Below are 16,194 nucleotides of genomic sequence, written 5' to 3' on the forward strand. Positions count from 1 at the left end.
GTGGAGGTGAGGGTGGTGGAGGGAACACATTCCCCAGATAAGAGAAATGACTGAGGGTGGGAAAGTTAGGGGCAGTTCTCCATCTCCCCTCATTCTCTTTGCCAATAAGTGTGAGGCTCTGCTCTTTTCTCCAACCTTCTCTCCCGGGACTACATCTCCCAGCAGGCTGTGCTCTGACAGCTCTCGGATTTAAATAGGATTCTGGGCTACGCTTAGAGCCAGGCTGTTGCTGAACACCCAGGAGCGAGAGGAGCTGGAGGAAAGAGAAGCAGCAAGAAGCAGCCAAGAGTTGGAGCCAGACCAGGAGGACCCCGAGCCAGAGTTGGAGTCAAAGTTGTTCTTGGTAAAGCAGCAGCAACTAAAGAAGTTGAAAAGATGCTGGTTTTCTTAGGACTGCTCACCTCCTTCCTTTCTTTCCTGTATGTGACAGCTCCATCCATCAGGTTTGTCTTAATTCAGTAACTCATTCAATAGTTTACAAAGCCCTGAATTGGGAGCCACAGAGCTTGTAAGAAGATGAGTTCTTAGCTGCAGAAGGAAGAGAAAGGGATGGAGGCCAAGGGAGAGAAAGTCAAGGCAGGAAAAGCAGGAAGGAAGGAAGTAGCTATGAATACCGTGGTGGAAAACGAGAAGGAAGCACCTGGGGCTGGGAGACGAGGGGCGGGTTTGAATTCTGATGCTATTGGAAGGCTGAGTGGATGACTGTTAAGTAGCTTGACAGACATCTTATGGGGGAGTCCTTGCTCTTTCACTCTATTCCCTTGGGTTCCTCTGAAGGTCTCCCTTTCTTCACTGTCCCTAGTCAAGGTGGCCCTGCTGCGTTACGGTGGGTGGTCATTGCCGAGGGACTCAATTGTTAAGTACCAGGCATCTGGGGGGGGGGAACAAACTCTCTTCCCTTTGAGACTACCCTCAACTAACGTTTTGGGTTGGCTCTTCTGTGTGGGATTTCTGGAGATGTCAAAGAAATGTGTGTTATGAGTAGAGAACTTTTAAATTGTTGAAGATAAAGAAGGTTAAATGGACATATCAGAGACAGAGTGTTGCTCTAGGTCCCGCCATAGAAACCTGGGTTTGGGTTCCAGTTTTGCCATCATTAGCAAGTGACTTGAACTTCCCTGAGCCTCAGCTTTCTCCACTGTAATGTGGGGATAATAACAGAGTGGTTGAGAGAATTAAATTCCCTTGGAAAATGCCTAGCCTAGTGCTTGGCAGCTGGATGATGCTCAGGTAATGTTAGTTTTACTTCCTCCCGTCCTATTTTTGGGAACTTATCAAGTCAACTCTATGTAAAAGGATGCTCTCTGCACAGAGGTCTGAACAAGGGAGGTTTTCCCTCTGTGCATTGATGGCGAGTATGAAATCTCTAGTGGGATGGCAGAATATTCTAGCTCTCTAAAACTGGAGAGGCAGCCCAAGAGCCGTATTTCTATATGGGACCCTGGAGGTGCTGTTCATCAGTTACTCACCATTGATGCTTATTGAAGGTGAGGGCTCAGGACCACTGATTCCACTGATGCCCATCCCCCTCATGTTCTTAGGGCAGGATAGAGAAGGAAGATGACCTCCGGGAACCTCTAGAGATAAGAGTGAGGTATCTTTGTTGTTTAACAAGGAACCATTGGCCCTGGCTCAAGAGAACTTATTCTATTTGCCCAGATGATCATTTGTAGCTTCCGGGCACGTGACCTCCCAACCTGAGCTGATAAGCAGGAGACTGCCTTGCCCACTGGGAAGACGCTGTCCCCTGAAGATTAGCTTCTTTAAGTCTCCTGACAACAACGAAAAGAAATCCCTCTTTGAGGCTGGGTGGATTTTATGTATCTCAGTCTGGGATTGGAAAGGATGGTGCATAAATGTTTTGTTTCTCTTGCCTGTAGGAAGTTCTTTGCTGGTGGGGTCTGTGGAACAAACATGCAGCTTCCCGGGAAGGTGGTGGTGATCACCGGTGCCAACACAGGCATTGGCAAGGAGACAGCCAGAGAGCTTGCTCGCAGAGGCAAGTCCTTCCTTTCCGTTTCCACAGGGCAGCACCTCCTGCCTTTCTCACTAGAAACTCTACTCACGTTCCCTTATCTTTCCTCCTGGGCTTAGAAGTTCTGGCCAGGAACTCAAGGAACCTGGGATTCAAGTCCAGCTGTGACACCAACTTACTCTGTGGCTTAAACTTTCCTTCCTTCCTGCTCCTTCCCTATTATATAAAGTAAGGAAAACAATGATGTCCGTGTATAATATTGGTCAGGTCAGTTATTCTAAAAGGAGATCCTAAGCCTTGTTAAATATCAGGGTGTAAACACCAGGGTTCCCAGCCTGGGGTTAAGCTGATAGCAAGGAGAATCTGGAAGCGGCAATTTAGCCACTCACTGCTTTAGGGATGATGCGGGGAATGCTCTGTCCACCAGTCCCAAACTCACTTACTAGACTCTTCTTCAGCCCAGGGTCTGAACACATTGCTGTCTGTTTGTTTTGGCCCCAGGAGCCCGAGTATACATTGCCTGCCGAGATGTACTGAAGGGGGAGTCTGCTGCCAGTGAAATCCGAGCTGATACAAAGAACTCCCAGGTGCTGGTACGGAAACTGGACCTATCTGATACCAAATCCATCCGAGCCTTTGCTGAGGGCTTCCGGGCAGGTGAGGCCCTGGGGGTTGGCTAGAGAGGCAGGAAGCTGGGTGTGGGAGTGGCTGCTCCACCCTGGACCAACTCTGACCCTTACATCAGACCCATCATGGCTTCCACTGCACAGGTTCTGCCACACGAACCAGCAGGGCAGGGAATTGGCACGGGGATGGCGGGTGGACAGGCTGGGCGGGATCCTTATCATCTTCTTGCCTCAGCGGTGGGAATGCTGGAGGTGACAGCTCCCTGTCTGGGCTTGTACCTTGGCATCGAGGTGTGGCCCCGATGCCACCCTCTTCTTTCATCCTGAGAATCAAACTTCTGTGGACATAGGCACAAGAGGAAGTTGTGCTGCTGCCAATATTCTTCTGTATCTTGGAAAATGACCATCTTCTATCAAGGACTATGAAATCCATGAGGGACAGGAACCATGTCTGTCTTATTTTACCACTGTATGCCCAGTGCCCAGCCCAGCTCAGAGTCAGTACTAAGTACACATTTGCTGAATGAATGGATGAATGAATGAATGGTGTCCAGGAAGATAACAGCAACTAAAATTAGAAACCCAGGACTTCCCTGGTGGTGCAGTGGTTAAGAATCCGCCTGCCAATGCAGGGGACACGGGTTCGAGCCCTGGTCCAGGAAGATCCCACATGCTGCGGAGCAACTAAGCCTGTGTGCCACAACTACTGAAGCCTATGCACCTAGAGCCCGTGCTCTGCAACAAGAGAAGCCACCACAACGAGAAGCCCGCGCACTGCAACGAAGAGTAGCCCCAACTCGCCGCAACTAGAGAAAGCCCGTGCGCAGCAACAAAGACCCAACGTAGCCAAAAATAAATAAATAAATAAATAAATAAATAAATAAATAAATAAATTTATATATATAAAAAAAATTAGAAACGCAATGACAGTGGCTACTGAATATCACTGAGATAGGTCCAAAGGCAAGGAACAAACACTCAGGACTGGCAGCTAGCTGACTCCTTGCTAACCACATGGTCTCCTTGGTTGTGCTCTTTAGAGGAAAAGCAGCTTCATATTCTGATCAACAATGCAGGAGTGATGATGTGCCCATATTCCAAGACAGCTGATGGCTTTGAAACCCACCTGGGAGTCAACCACCTGGGTGAGTATCTTAGAGTGAGTAAAAAGCGAGACATATGCCATCATGTTCTCTGTAGGGAGATGACCCTGTACCAGTGCTGAGAATCTCCACTGGTCCTCATAGAGACCAAGATTCTACTAGACTGGAGATATTGGTTTTTCTTTCACTATCTTCTCCTAACCAGTACAAAAAACAGAGCTCCTCCTACTCATACTGTTAAGAAACCCCCAAACTTAGGAGATCCCAGGAAGAAGAAGGTCCTTCTTGAATGGGACTGTGGTAATGCAAGACCTGCCAAGCAGGGTCAGAAGTGGGGGTGCAGAAGTCTGTGTTTGGCTGGAGGGGGGGGTCATATCCATAACTGAGGACCAAGCAAGCAAGGGTTGGTCCATCGTGGAGGCAGACCTTGAGGACTTGAGGCATGAGAGAGGCTAGTGTTCAGAGCTCGAGGCAATGGCTCTAGTGAGGGGATCACAGAACAGGTTCTCTGATCCTCTGCAAATGTTATTTTCCCTGACGATTCCATCCTTCCTTCTGTACATGCCCACAGTTGTGTGAGCATAACCAGATGGGGGATGTCAGAAGCCAGCAGTTGCTCCTGACCGGGGCAAGGGCAGAGGAACAAATAACAACAGATTACGTATATATTGCCTTACCTGTAGTCCAGCTCTGGCCCTTGCCTTGAGGACTCCACTAACTCAGACTGACTGCCCATTAGCACTAAGTTACTCATGGTATCAAAATGTTCACACCCAGAAGATAGTGAGCTAGTGATGAAGCCCTGTCACACATCAGCTCCCACACCCCGAGCCCAGGCTGCCATCGCACTCTTCAATCTCCCCTGCTGGCTCTCCTCACAGGCCACTTCCTTCTCACCCACTTGCTCCTGGGGCAGCTGAAGGAGTCCGCTCCTGCACGGGTGGTGAACCTGTCATCAGTGGTCCACCTCGCTGGCAAGATTCGCTTCCATGACCTCCAGGGTGAGAAGTCCTACAACCGGGGTTTTGCTTATTGCCACAGCAAGCTGGCCAATGTGCTCTTTACTCGTGAGCTGGCCAAGAGGCTCCAAGGTAAGTCTAGAGAAAGGGCCAGGGTTAAGACAGCAAAAGCAGGGGCTTCAGTCCAGATTAGAGGTTCACAGAAACTTCTGAATTCAGGATGTCAAACGTGCACATTTCAGTGGCAGCTCTGTGCACTAAGGAGAATGAGGTTGTAAAACAGAGTAAAAACAGAGTCCTTGCCCTTGGGAAGCTTAAAACTGAACAGAGGTCAGGAACCTATAAACCTTATGTGTTTTGTCACATCTTATTTCATATTTATCATCTCATCTGATTTTTCACAACAACCTCTTGCAACAGGCAGAGTAGGTATTGTTTCCACTATTTTATGGGTCCAAACCGAGGTCTAAAGAAGCGGCCAGCTCAAGATTATATGGCAAGTGAAGGAGTGAGGACTGGAATGTGGGGACTCTGCTTTAAACCAGGGTGCTTCCTTCTCTGTGCCATTTGCTGAGGTTTACAGCGTGAGCTGAGCTACAGAGCTGCCACTCGCTGCCTGGAGTCAGGGTTTCAGATACTTGGGTCTGAGTTCTTGCTCTACCACATAGTAGCCACGTGTGTATACAAACATGTCCCTTTAACCTCCCTTGACTTCATCCCCTCAACTGGAAAATGAGGTGAGGCCACTCTTGATCCTATGATTCTGTGCTCCCCTGGAGTTTTTGCTGAGCTTCTGACACTGACATCTGTGAATCTGGAGGACCATTTGCTACAGTGAATAAGCCAGAGTTTGGGGGAAATGGTATTTACCATCAGAATGCGGAAAGTAGGAGAATAGGGTAATCATTTAAATGAATACTAATAATGACAACGATAATTGAGAGTTTGTGTGTACCATATACTATCTGTGTCTATCTGTGTAATAGTGTTAATACACTATTCCTATGAGGTAGGTGCTATTATTTTTCCCCTCCCTACAAAAGAAGAGGTAGGCACAGGTATCTTAAGAAACTTGCCCGAGCAAGATATATTAATTCCGAGGCGAGCCAGGATACAAATCCAGGCAATCTAGCTCAGAAGTCTATGCTCTTTACTCTACATCGAGGTTCAGACCTTGGCCCTGCAACCAGCTAGGTGTGACCTTGGGCAATTTACTTAACCTGTCTGTGATGAGAACTCAGTTTCCTCAGCTGTAAATGGGCTTCTTAATATTACCTACCTCATGAACCTCTTTGAGAGTCAAATGAGTTAACACATAAAACATGTAGCACTGCCCTTGTACGTAATAAGTACTAAAAATAGTGGAGGCAGCAAGGGTGTCTTGGGGGCATGTTAACTCTCATCATTTCCATCAACACCCCTCAATCTACACCTCATAATATGTGCTTGCCTGGCAAACGCAATTCACAACAAGGTCCTAGCTTCCTACCTTCTAACAGAATTGCTGCCCCTAAGACCCTCCAATAGAAATTCCAAAGATACCATTTAAGCCAAAGATTAAGATGACATTAAAATAGAAGGATGGTCAACCAAGCATTCCTTTTGGAGCATAGGAGGCTGAGAAGGCTCTAGATCTTTCTGGATAAAATCAATTAATTACTCATGAGATTCTACCTGGCTAGAGGTGGTGTCTTCTGAACACTGGGGTTCTGTTTCCCAAGTCCCTTCTTCTCACTCGTGCATGTTGCTGCAGGAGATAGCTGTTTCCCTGGCCTCGGAGTGTGTCTCTGGTCTGACTGTGCCCTCTTTGCCCTAGGCACGGGGGTCACCACCTACGCAGTGCACCCAGGCATCGTCCGCTCCGAACTGGTCCGACACTCCTTCCTGCTGTGCCTGCTCTGGCGGCTCTTCTCCCCCTTCCTCAAGACGGCGAGGGAGGGGGCCCAGACCAGCCTGCACTGCGCCCTGGCTGAGGGCTTGGAGCCCCTGAGCGGCAAGTACTTCAGGTGCGCAGAGACCGCATGCGTTCTCCCCATCACCTGTGTGCACAGTGAGGCGTAGGACTCCCTGGGCTTTGCACCTCCAGTGGCCAAGTTTCTGCCTGATGGGGGAATCCAGGTTCACGTTGGGCCAGTAGACCAAATGCCGTTACTTTTCTAAGGAAACTTACATTTGAAACATGGCAAGAGTTGGTTTTATGGCTCTGTTTCAAACCTGTGTGCCACACTTCCAGGTAAGCCTTTGTAGAGCCTTTTTCTCTTCCTTGAAGCTTTTGGCTGACTTCCTTCATGAATTTTTAAATGACACATAGCAAGAAACTCCAGGGCAAAGTCACCTGTCCCTAGTGTGAACTCTGTCTCCCAAAGCTGCGAAGACTGGCACTATCTGTTGGAACATAAAAATAGACATTTTGGTGTTGAGGTTTATCACAAACTCAATGGGCAATCAGAGTCTGGGAATATAGGGAAGCCCAGATTACATCTCTTTCCATTCCATGACTTGATCCAGCCCAGTCTGCTTTTCTGTCCCACTTTGTTCATGATGGTTCATTGGTAGACCATTTATTAAGTGAAGCATTGAAAATAGCCTCAGTGTCCAACAATAGGGGAATGGATAAATGATCATAGCTAATGTTGCTTGAGCTCTTACAACATGTTTGGCACTCTTCTAAGTTTTACGTGTATTAATTCATATAATCATCATAACTCTGAAAGGTAAATCGTATTATTGTCCCCATTTTACAGATGAAGAAACTGAGGCACAGAATAATTAGCTTGCTCAGGGTCATATAGTTTATAAGTGGTAGGCCTGGGATTTAAACCCAGGCAGTCTGGCTCTAGAGCCGTGCTGTTCAGCATGGTTGCCACTAGCCATATATGGCTACTGAGCACTTGAGATATGGCTAGTCCAATCTGGGACATACTGTACGTGTAAAATGTACACCAGATTTTGAAGACATAGGGTGAAAAACAGAAATGTAAAATATCTCATTAATAATTTTTACATTGATTACATGCTGAAATAATTTGGCTATGTTGGGTTAAATAAAATATACTACTAAAATTAATTTCCCCTATTTCATTTCACTGTTCAAAAAATACTTTAAAATTTCTATTAGGAAATTTAAAATTACACATGTGGTTCACATTTGTGGTTCGCATCATATTTCTACTAGACAATGCCACCCTGGAGTCTGGGTGTTTAACATCACTGCCTTAATCATGTGATAAAATGTAATACAGTCACTATATAAAAGTATTTTCAGGGCTTCCCTGGTGGCGCAGTGGTTGAGAATCTGCCTGCCAATGCAGGGGACACGGGTTCGAGCCCTGGTCTGGGAAGATCCCACATGCTGCGGAGCAACTAGGCCCGTGAGCCACAATTACTGAGCCTGCGCGTCTGGAGCCTGTGCTCTGCAACAGGAGAGGCCGCAATAATGAAAGGCCCGCGCACCGCGATGAAGAGTGGCCCCCACTTGCCGCAACTAGAGAAAGCCCTCGCACAGAAACGAAGACCCAACACAGCCATAAATAAATAAATAAATAAATAAATAATTGTATTAAAAAAAAAAGTATTTTCAAATAATATTCAATTAATGGGAAAATGTTAGTGATATAATATTATGAGAAAAAACTGAAATATAGAACTATATAATTATTCACTGTAAATGCATAGAAAACAGTCTGAAAGGATACACAGCAAAATATAAGTAGTAGTTACTTCCAGGGAGTTTGAGGAAGAGTCGGGGGGCGGGGGACACTGTGAAGGAGGATTTTAACCTTTTACTCTAGGTATTCCTTTATTATTTAAAAATAAATTTTAAAGATTATATATTAATTCATTACTTGTAAAATTAAAATTGTACATTTTTAACAAGAGAAAGGTATCCTCCCCAAACTAGGTACAGTATGATCCCAGTTTTTTTTTTAATTAATTAATTTTTAAATTTTTAAAATTTATTTTTGGCTGTGTTGGGTCTTCGTTGCTGTGCGTGGGCTTTCTCTAGTTGCGGCGACTGGGGGCTACTCTTCATTGCAGCGCACAGGCTTCATTGCGGTGGCTTCTCTTGTTGTGGAGCACGGGCTCTAGGTGTGTGGGCTTCAGTAGTTGTGGCTCGCAGGCTCTAGAGTGCAAGCTCTGTAGTTGTGGTGCATGGGCTTAGTTGCTCCACGGCATGTGGGATCTTCCCGGACCAGGGCTGGAACCCGTGTCCCCTGCATTGGCAGGAGGATTCTTAACCACTGCGCCACCAGGGAAGTCCAAAACTTCTATTTAAAGAAAAACACCATGAACACTGTGCTCTGCCCCAGCCCCCCTCACCTGCTCATCCGAAAACAAAACGGGTGCTTAGTCAGGGGTTCATGGGGCACAAGGGGTCTGTGGATAGAATTTAAGGGGTCTTCGAACCTGGATGGAAAGATAATTTCATCTTTAGTTTCACTAACCTCCATCTGAAATTTGCGATTTCCTTTGACTATGAATGTAGGAAGTGAACCGCAGTAGTAGTGATACCCGTGACTTTGTCCCCAAGAAAACTATAAATAATTTCATGTCACACGGCAATTGTTGCAGACACCTCAGGATGTCACTTCTGCTCGTCAATACTTTGAAATCTGGTGGTGATTAGACCCAGTGCTAGCTCTTCTAATAGAACACATTACTATCCCACACATTGTTTTTAAAATATTTTATACTATATATAAGATAGATAACCCTCAAGGACTTACTGTATATCATGGGGAACTCTACTCAATATTCTGTGATAACCTATATGAGCAAAGAATCTAAAAGAGAATGAATATATGTATATGTATAACTGAGTCACTTTGAGGTACACCTGAAACTAACACAACATTGAAAATCAACTACACTCCAATAAAACTAAAATTTTTAAAAAGTCAATACAAAAAAGAAAAGGAAATATTTTAAAACTGCATTTCAATACAGTTAGTTTCTTTTTATCTAATGTATTTTATTACACATTTAGAAATATATTCTGAGGAAGAGGACATAAACTTTTCCAGACTGTCCATTTTCACTCCTGGATGTTCACCCCCTTTCTGTGCCCTCCAGTGACTGCAAGAAGACTTGGGTGTCTCCAAGGGCCCGGAATAACAAAACGGCTGAGCGCTTGTGGAACGTCAGCTGCGAGCTGCTGGGAATCCGGTGGGAGTAGAGTTAGTGGAATAGGCACAGCTGTATCAGGCCCAGTCTACAACATAAGGAAAGGGGACCGAGGAGAAGGTCCACCCTGCAGGATTGTCCTGGCTGGCTGCTGTTGCGAATCCTGCCCTGCTCTGATACTCCTGACCCTTCTAGAAATCTTCGCACACCCAATCCTCTCGTGAGGCTGGCTCATGGCACGAGGCAGTCACACCTACAGAGTATTCTTCTCCAAGACTTGCAGAGTCGGCCACCCTCTCGGGCCAGGAGGACTGGGCAGATGCCAGGCTGGGCACGGGGATGGCAGAAGAACCTGGGAAATTGGGTCAATTTCCTCACCGAGACCAGCTAGCATGCTCAGCTGAGGTGACAGGAGCATTGACGTCACTTCCTTCCAGGGACTATAGACTCAGAAACTCTTGACTGATCTCTTTCCTCTTTGAAGCATTAATCTGGGGTCTGGACCAACTCAGGAAAATCTTGGCTCAACCTTGGCCGATTTTAGTTCCTTCCTCTGAGCATCCTGGAGCCATGATGTGAAGCTGGACCTTCCTGTTTTCTTTTTCCAGTACTTTTTAAAAAATTAAAAACAGATTTTTTCAGCTTTACTGAGATATAATTAACATATTGTGTAAGTTTGGACCTTCCCATTTTCAATGTAGATGGTTTCTTTTTCTAAAGAGTTCCCTTTTACCTCAATTTTTAGAGAAAATAAAGACTGCACATTCACCTTATTACCTTATTTATTCTCTCAGGGTAGCAAGAGAGAAATGAAACCAAGTTGTTGTTTTTGTTTTGTTTTGTTTTAATATTTATTTATTTATTTGGCTGCACCGGGTCTTTGTTGCCACGTGTGGGATCTTTGTTGTGGCGTGCGGGATCTTTAGTTGCAGCATGTGGGATCTAGTTCCCTCACTGGAGATCAAACCTGGGCCCCCTACATTGGGGGCACAGAGTCTCAACCGCTGGACCACCAGGGAAGTCCTGAAACCAAGTTTAATGAGTACTATCTCACCCTACCCAGCCACCCATAACCTTCTTATAATATCTCCTCTGGGTGCAGAATAAGATGGTTCAGTTGAGTATTTTCTCCAGTTTCTTCCAGCTCTCATATTTGATTATCTAAGAAGTGATAGGAGTGACAAATTAAACAGATGCTGAACTTCACTATAGGTTAAGCCCAGAGGTAGTAGAGGACTTCATTTAATTTGATACACGGATGCAGAAAAACCAAGCTCTGATAAACCCTCTGCCTAAAATCATAGCTCTTTTCTCTTTTGGCCTCCCTGCTCTCCTCTGCTGTGGCCTTGGGTGGGTGACCTGTTTCTCGCCTTAAGTGCTGCAGGTCTCCAAGAAAAGCAGAGAGACATGCCAAATCTTTTAGCCAATTGACCCAAGAAGTTATGTTATTGCTTCCAGTTTGAAAGCATCCAAAGGGCACGTGGTGACAAAAATTCCCTTTCCTTCCATAGCAAGTAGACTTAAAAAACAAACAAAAAACCATTTTACTCTGGAAATTTTCAAATAGATGAAAGTAAAGCAAATAGTATCATGAAAAACCCCACGTACCTACCTGTCACCCAGCTTCAACGTTGTTAACATTTTGTCAATCTTGTTTCATCTATTTTTCCCATGACATTTTTTTGGGGGTCGGGTAGGTATTTTATTCTATTTTATTTTTAAAATTTATTTATTTTATTTTTGGCTGTGTTGGGTCTTTGTTGCTGCACACGGGCTTTCTCTAGTTGCGGCGAGCAGGGTCTACTCTTTGTTGCAGTGCGTGGGCTTCTCATTGCGGTGGCTTCTCTTGTTGCGGAGCACGGGCTCTAGGCGCGTGGGCTTCAGTAGTTGTGACACACGGGCTCAGTAGTTGTGGGTCATGGGCTCTAGAGCGCAGGCTCAGTAGTTGTGGCACACGGGCTTAGTTGCTCTGCAGCATGTGGGATCTTCCCGGGCCAGGGCTCGAACCCGTGTCCCCTGCATTGGCAGGCAGATTCTTAACCACTGCGCCACCAGGGAAGCCCTAACACAACATTTTAAATCAACTGTAGTTTAATAAATAAAATTAAAAAACAAAAACAAGTATAGTCATTTTTATCAAATTGGAATCTTCTCTCTCTGGAACATTATTTTCAGAGAACAGAATGCTAACAACATTCAAAAGATTGTTCTTTAAAATATATGGAATCCTTAGAGTTTGTGTGTTTGGAATCCTTTGGGCTATTACATTTTACACTTTTTTGTTTGCCAGATTACTTGCTAGTATGATTGGCTTAATGAAGTTCATCCGATTCTTGACTTGTATCAAATACCTGAAGTCTGAAATTTGAAAAACCTCTTTGTACGTTTTCTAAGAGACTCAGAGAGCTTGGGGCCAATTGCTGGGGGCAGGGGGGCTGAGAGCCTCAGTCTGGAGTACAGGGGCTGGGGAATGGCAACCGAGCAGGGCCTAGGACTCAGGACCAAGACAGAAGCTTGAATATAGAATCCTCAGAGCCTGTAAATGCTAGAAGGGGCCCATCTAACTTGGGGAGGCAGATGAAAGCAATCTGAGTGGGAATCTGACACCCAAGAGGGAAGGACAGCCTAATGGCCTTAGGAACTTTGTAAGATGATGGCTGACCTTAAGGTCATGGTGTTTGGTAGAGAAATACTTCCTCTTGAGTTTTAGGGCGGGAGTTGGGGAAGATGGCGTTCCCTGCATTATCACCTAACCCTGGTCTCTGGAAAACACAGAAATTGCCCCAGTTCTGCTTCCCTAGTCATAACTTCCATACTGTAGATCCCCTCACTTCCTGAAGAATGGCTCTACTTGAAACATGCCTCCTTTCCTGCCATCCTAGGCAAGTGGCACAGCTTAACCAGTTCAAGGAGGTACAGGCTGGAGGTGGTTACTCCTGACCACAATGCTATGCTGCTTCTCATTGAAAGGAGTCTATGAAATATTATTTGGCCAGGGAAAATATTTTAAATTGGAAGTTTTCTCTCCTATCAAATTTTCGGATGCGTTTATACCTAAAAGTAGTGATGCCAACTATGGGAGAGCTGAGAAGCAAAGAATGCAAAAAAACAGAAAACAAAACAAACAAAAAAACCCAAAGAGGTGTGGGTATTGATTTCACATTTTGTTGGTATTTTCCGGCTATCAAGCAATCATTGTTTCCCTTTCTCCCTTGTTCAGATTCCAGACTCCGTCATTGCTCGTGGCCTTCGGGTGCTCCCATGAGGCAGCCTCCCTCAGCACTACTCCTCTTTTGGAATCCTCTCATGCTCAGGCTTCATCTTGCTTCTGTGTAGCTCCCTGCCCAGCACCGAAAATGTTGTCTCATATATTCAGCTTGGGCAAGTAATAAGTACCAGCCTTGGCCTCTTGCTATGTTTCCTGAAGAGACTTGCCCCAAGGTCACCACCACACAAGGGAAAGGCCTTGGCTCAGCACAGACAAGGCTGGGAATCCAGTGGCTGAGTCACCCTTCCACCTTCCCATCTCTGCTCCTTAGATTCTCCCACGACCACAGAGCCATTTTCCTTCCAGTCTGTTTGTGCTATGGATATGGCTTCCAGGCTTCCTGGCTTCCTGGAAGAGTGCTCCTTACAATACAGGAGACAAAATCATGGATGAAGGCACAGGAATGACAGTCACCACGGATTTCTCTGTTCCTAGGTGTCTCTCCAGCTGCCCCAGGTCACTGCCTTCACTATTCCTGGTTTCTGTTATGCTTTGAGACTCTCAGCTAGCCTAGTCCAGGTGAGGAAAATCTTTCCCTTTGGCTCCACTGAGATTGGCTTACATTTCTTAAAAATAAAACTTGTCTGGGAAACTAAAGGGAAAGGAAATCAAAGAGACATATGAAAATTGAGAAGCAAACAGTTCCAGACCACAGATTACCTAAGGGATGACTAGCTGCCACAGATTACCTTAGCTGGCACTTGGTCCTTGTCCAATTCAAGTCTGTGCTATGTGTCACCATGCCTTCAAGCCCTGGAGGACCTACCTTGTGTGTTTGGCCTCTTTTACAAGATAGACACCCACTTTGAGCAATCTTAGGCCAAAAAACCATGGAATATTTTGCTCATAAATTCAAAGAAGGGTTGAAACTGAAAAGTGGGAAAGGGTAGGGATAGATCTCAGAAATAACTAGAACTCAGGAATCAAGAATCACCACATTCCTATATATGTGCCTTTCTCTGGATGTGGGCTTCATTTCAGAGTAAGTGGCAAGACACTTGGCTGTTGAAAACTCTCAAGCTTTACACCTTGTGGTTTTTACCATTGAAGAGGCCCTGCAGCTATTTTCTATTTTTAGTATTTAAAGAATCTCAGGTTTGGCTTGGGTCTGATGCTCACTAGGAAGCATTCAGCTATGGTAAAGGGGGGAAGAGTCATGTGAGAATGTGACAGCTGTAGAGGTTGCATTTCAAATCAGGGAGAAAAACGTGGACTGTTCAATAAATGATGTTGAACAAATAGCTATCCAGGGACTTCCCTGGTGGTGCAGTGGTTAAGAATCCACCTGCCAATGCAGGGGACACGGGTTCGAGCCCCAGTCCGGGAAGATCCCACTTGCCACGGAGCAACGAAGCCCGTGCGCCACAACTACTGAGCCTGCACTCTAGAACCCACGAGCCACAACTACTGAGCCCACGTACCACAACTGCTGAAGCCTGCATGCCTAGAGTCCATGCTCCACAACAAGAGAAGCCACCGTGATGAGAAGGCTGCGCACCACAATGAAGAGTAGCTCCTGCTCGCTGCAACGAAGACCCAATGCAGCCAAAAAAAAAAGTAAAAGTATTAGAAGAAAATATAGGAGTATATGTTAAAGACCTTAGAAGAGGGAAGGTCCTTTTGAGATATGAAAAGCAAAAAGCATACAGGAAAAGAGGGATACAACTAAAAAACACACCAAAAATTAAGTTAAAAGTCGTGATGTTGATGGGTATTCTTGTAATTCAGGTCAGGTATCCTGGGAAATAGACTCTGAGATGGACATTTGCACACAGGGAGTTTGTGGGGAGTTCTCTTGGGATCAATACCTAAGGGGGAGTGATGGAAGTAGGATTGGGCAAAGGGCAAAGTGGAACTGTGGTGCAGTCACACAAAGGCTTAGATGATCCTGATCCCACAGGGAGCTCTGGAACTGAGTCATCCTGAATTGAGGAAAGGAGGTTGACTTTTATTCCCCACATTGACCAGTCAGTGGATGTGGGCAGCTTCCACGAAGGGGGCATGACCTGGGTGAAGGCAAGTTCTAGAGAGAGACTCAGCTGTGAGCTGTCAGCTACCTACGTTCCCAGCATCTGGGGGAATGGGTGCATCGTTTCTGAAATGAAGAAGCTGGTTGGCACCCCACAGCATCTGTTACACTGATAGATAGATCAGAGAAAAGAGTAGTAATCACATTATATAAAGAACTTTTACCTCTCAGGAAGAACAAGACATAGTACCCAACAGAACACTTTGCAAAAGATATAAACAGGAAATTTGCAGAAGAAATAAAAATGGTCAATACACCTTAGTAATGATCAGGGAACTACAAATCAAAACAAGATGTGATTTTTCAACGAGTAGATTGTGAAAAATTAGAGAGCTTAACAAATTTTGGCAAAAGTCTAGGAAATAGATATTTTTATACACTGCTGGTATGAGTGGAAGAAATGGTGATGCCAATTCTACCCAGAGATCTACTTCTTAATATCTGCAATAACATTACTATGTGTGTGTAAGGAGGCATTGCTTGTATTAGAAAAAAATTGGAAACAACCTAAAAGTCCATCAATTGGAGAAAACGAAATAATCTTTGGTATAATCACACAATGAAGTAGTACACTTGTATTTGGGGTAATTAGTCCAAAAAAATGATTATACACACACACACACACACACACACACACACATATATATTTATATAAATTGATGAGTTGCAGAATGATGAATATGTGCAGGTGATGAGATTTATATTTAAAAATTACACACATCTAACATGATACCATATATTTTCTATGGGTACATATATAAGTATGTAACAGCACAGAAAAAGGTCAGAAACTATATACAATGAACACACAAGAGAGGTTGCCCTTGAGAAGAATTATGGGAAATAATATTTCAATTTAAAAAAATAAGAATATTTTCATATTTCACTTGGAAATTAAAAATTAGTAGTTTCAGCAGTTGCTGTTGGCTACCACTGTCACTGTGGCCCTGATTAACCTATTGAAGTGCTCTCAACCCTAGCTGTATTTTAAAACATATAAAATGCCTTGGGACTTCCCTGGTGGCGCAGTGGTTGAGAATCTGCCTGCCAATGCAGGGGACACAGGTTTGAGTCCTGGTCCGGGAAGATCCCACATGCTGCGGAGCAACT

The 16,194-nt window shown here is 45.0% G+C and overlaps 1 protein-coding gene across 1 annotated transcript; it reads left to right on the top strand.

Annotated features, from left to right (window-relative positions):
- Positions 1-265: 265 nt before the first annotated feature.
- On the top strand, positions 266-10,456 carry RDH12 (retinol dehydrogenase 12). The gene is made up of 7 exons (XM_007184343.2): positions 266-443; positions 1,881-1,999; positions 2,477-2,632; positions 3,642-3,746; positions 4,586-4,795; positions 6,480-6,669; positions 9,737-10,456. Exons 1-7 carry the CDS (start codon positions 376-378, stop codon positions 9,837-9,839), a joined length of 951 nt encoding a protein of 316 aa, XP_007184405.1. The 5' UTR covers positions 266-375; the 3' UTR covers positions 9,840-10,456.
- The last annotated feature ends 5,738 nt before the right edge of the window (positions 10,457-16,194 follow it).

Source organism: Balaenoptera acutorostrata, chromosome 3, assembly GCF_949987535.1.
Source record: "Balaenoptera acutorostrata chromosome 3, mBalAcu1.1, whole genome shotgun sequence".
Taxonomy (NCBI): Eukaryota; Metazoa; Chordata; class Mammalia; order Artiodactyla; family Balaenopteridae; genus Balaenoptera; species Balaenoptera acutorostrata.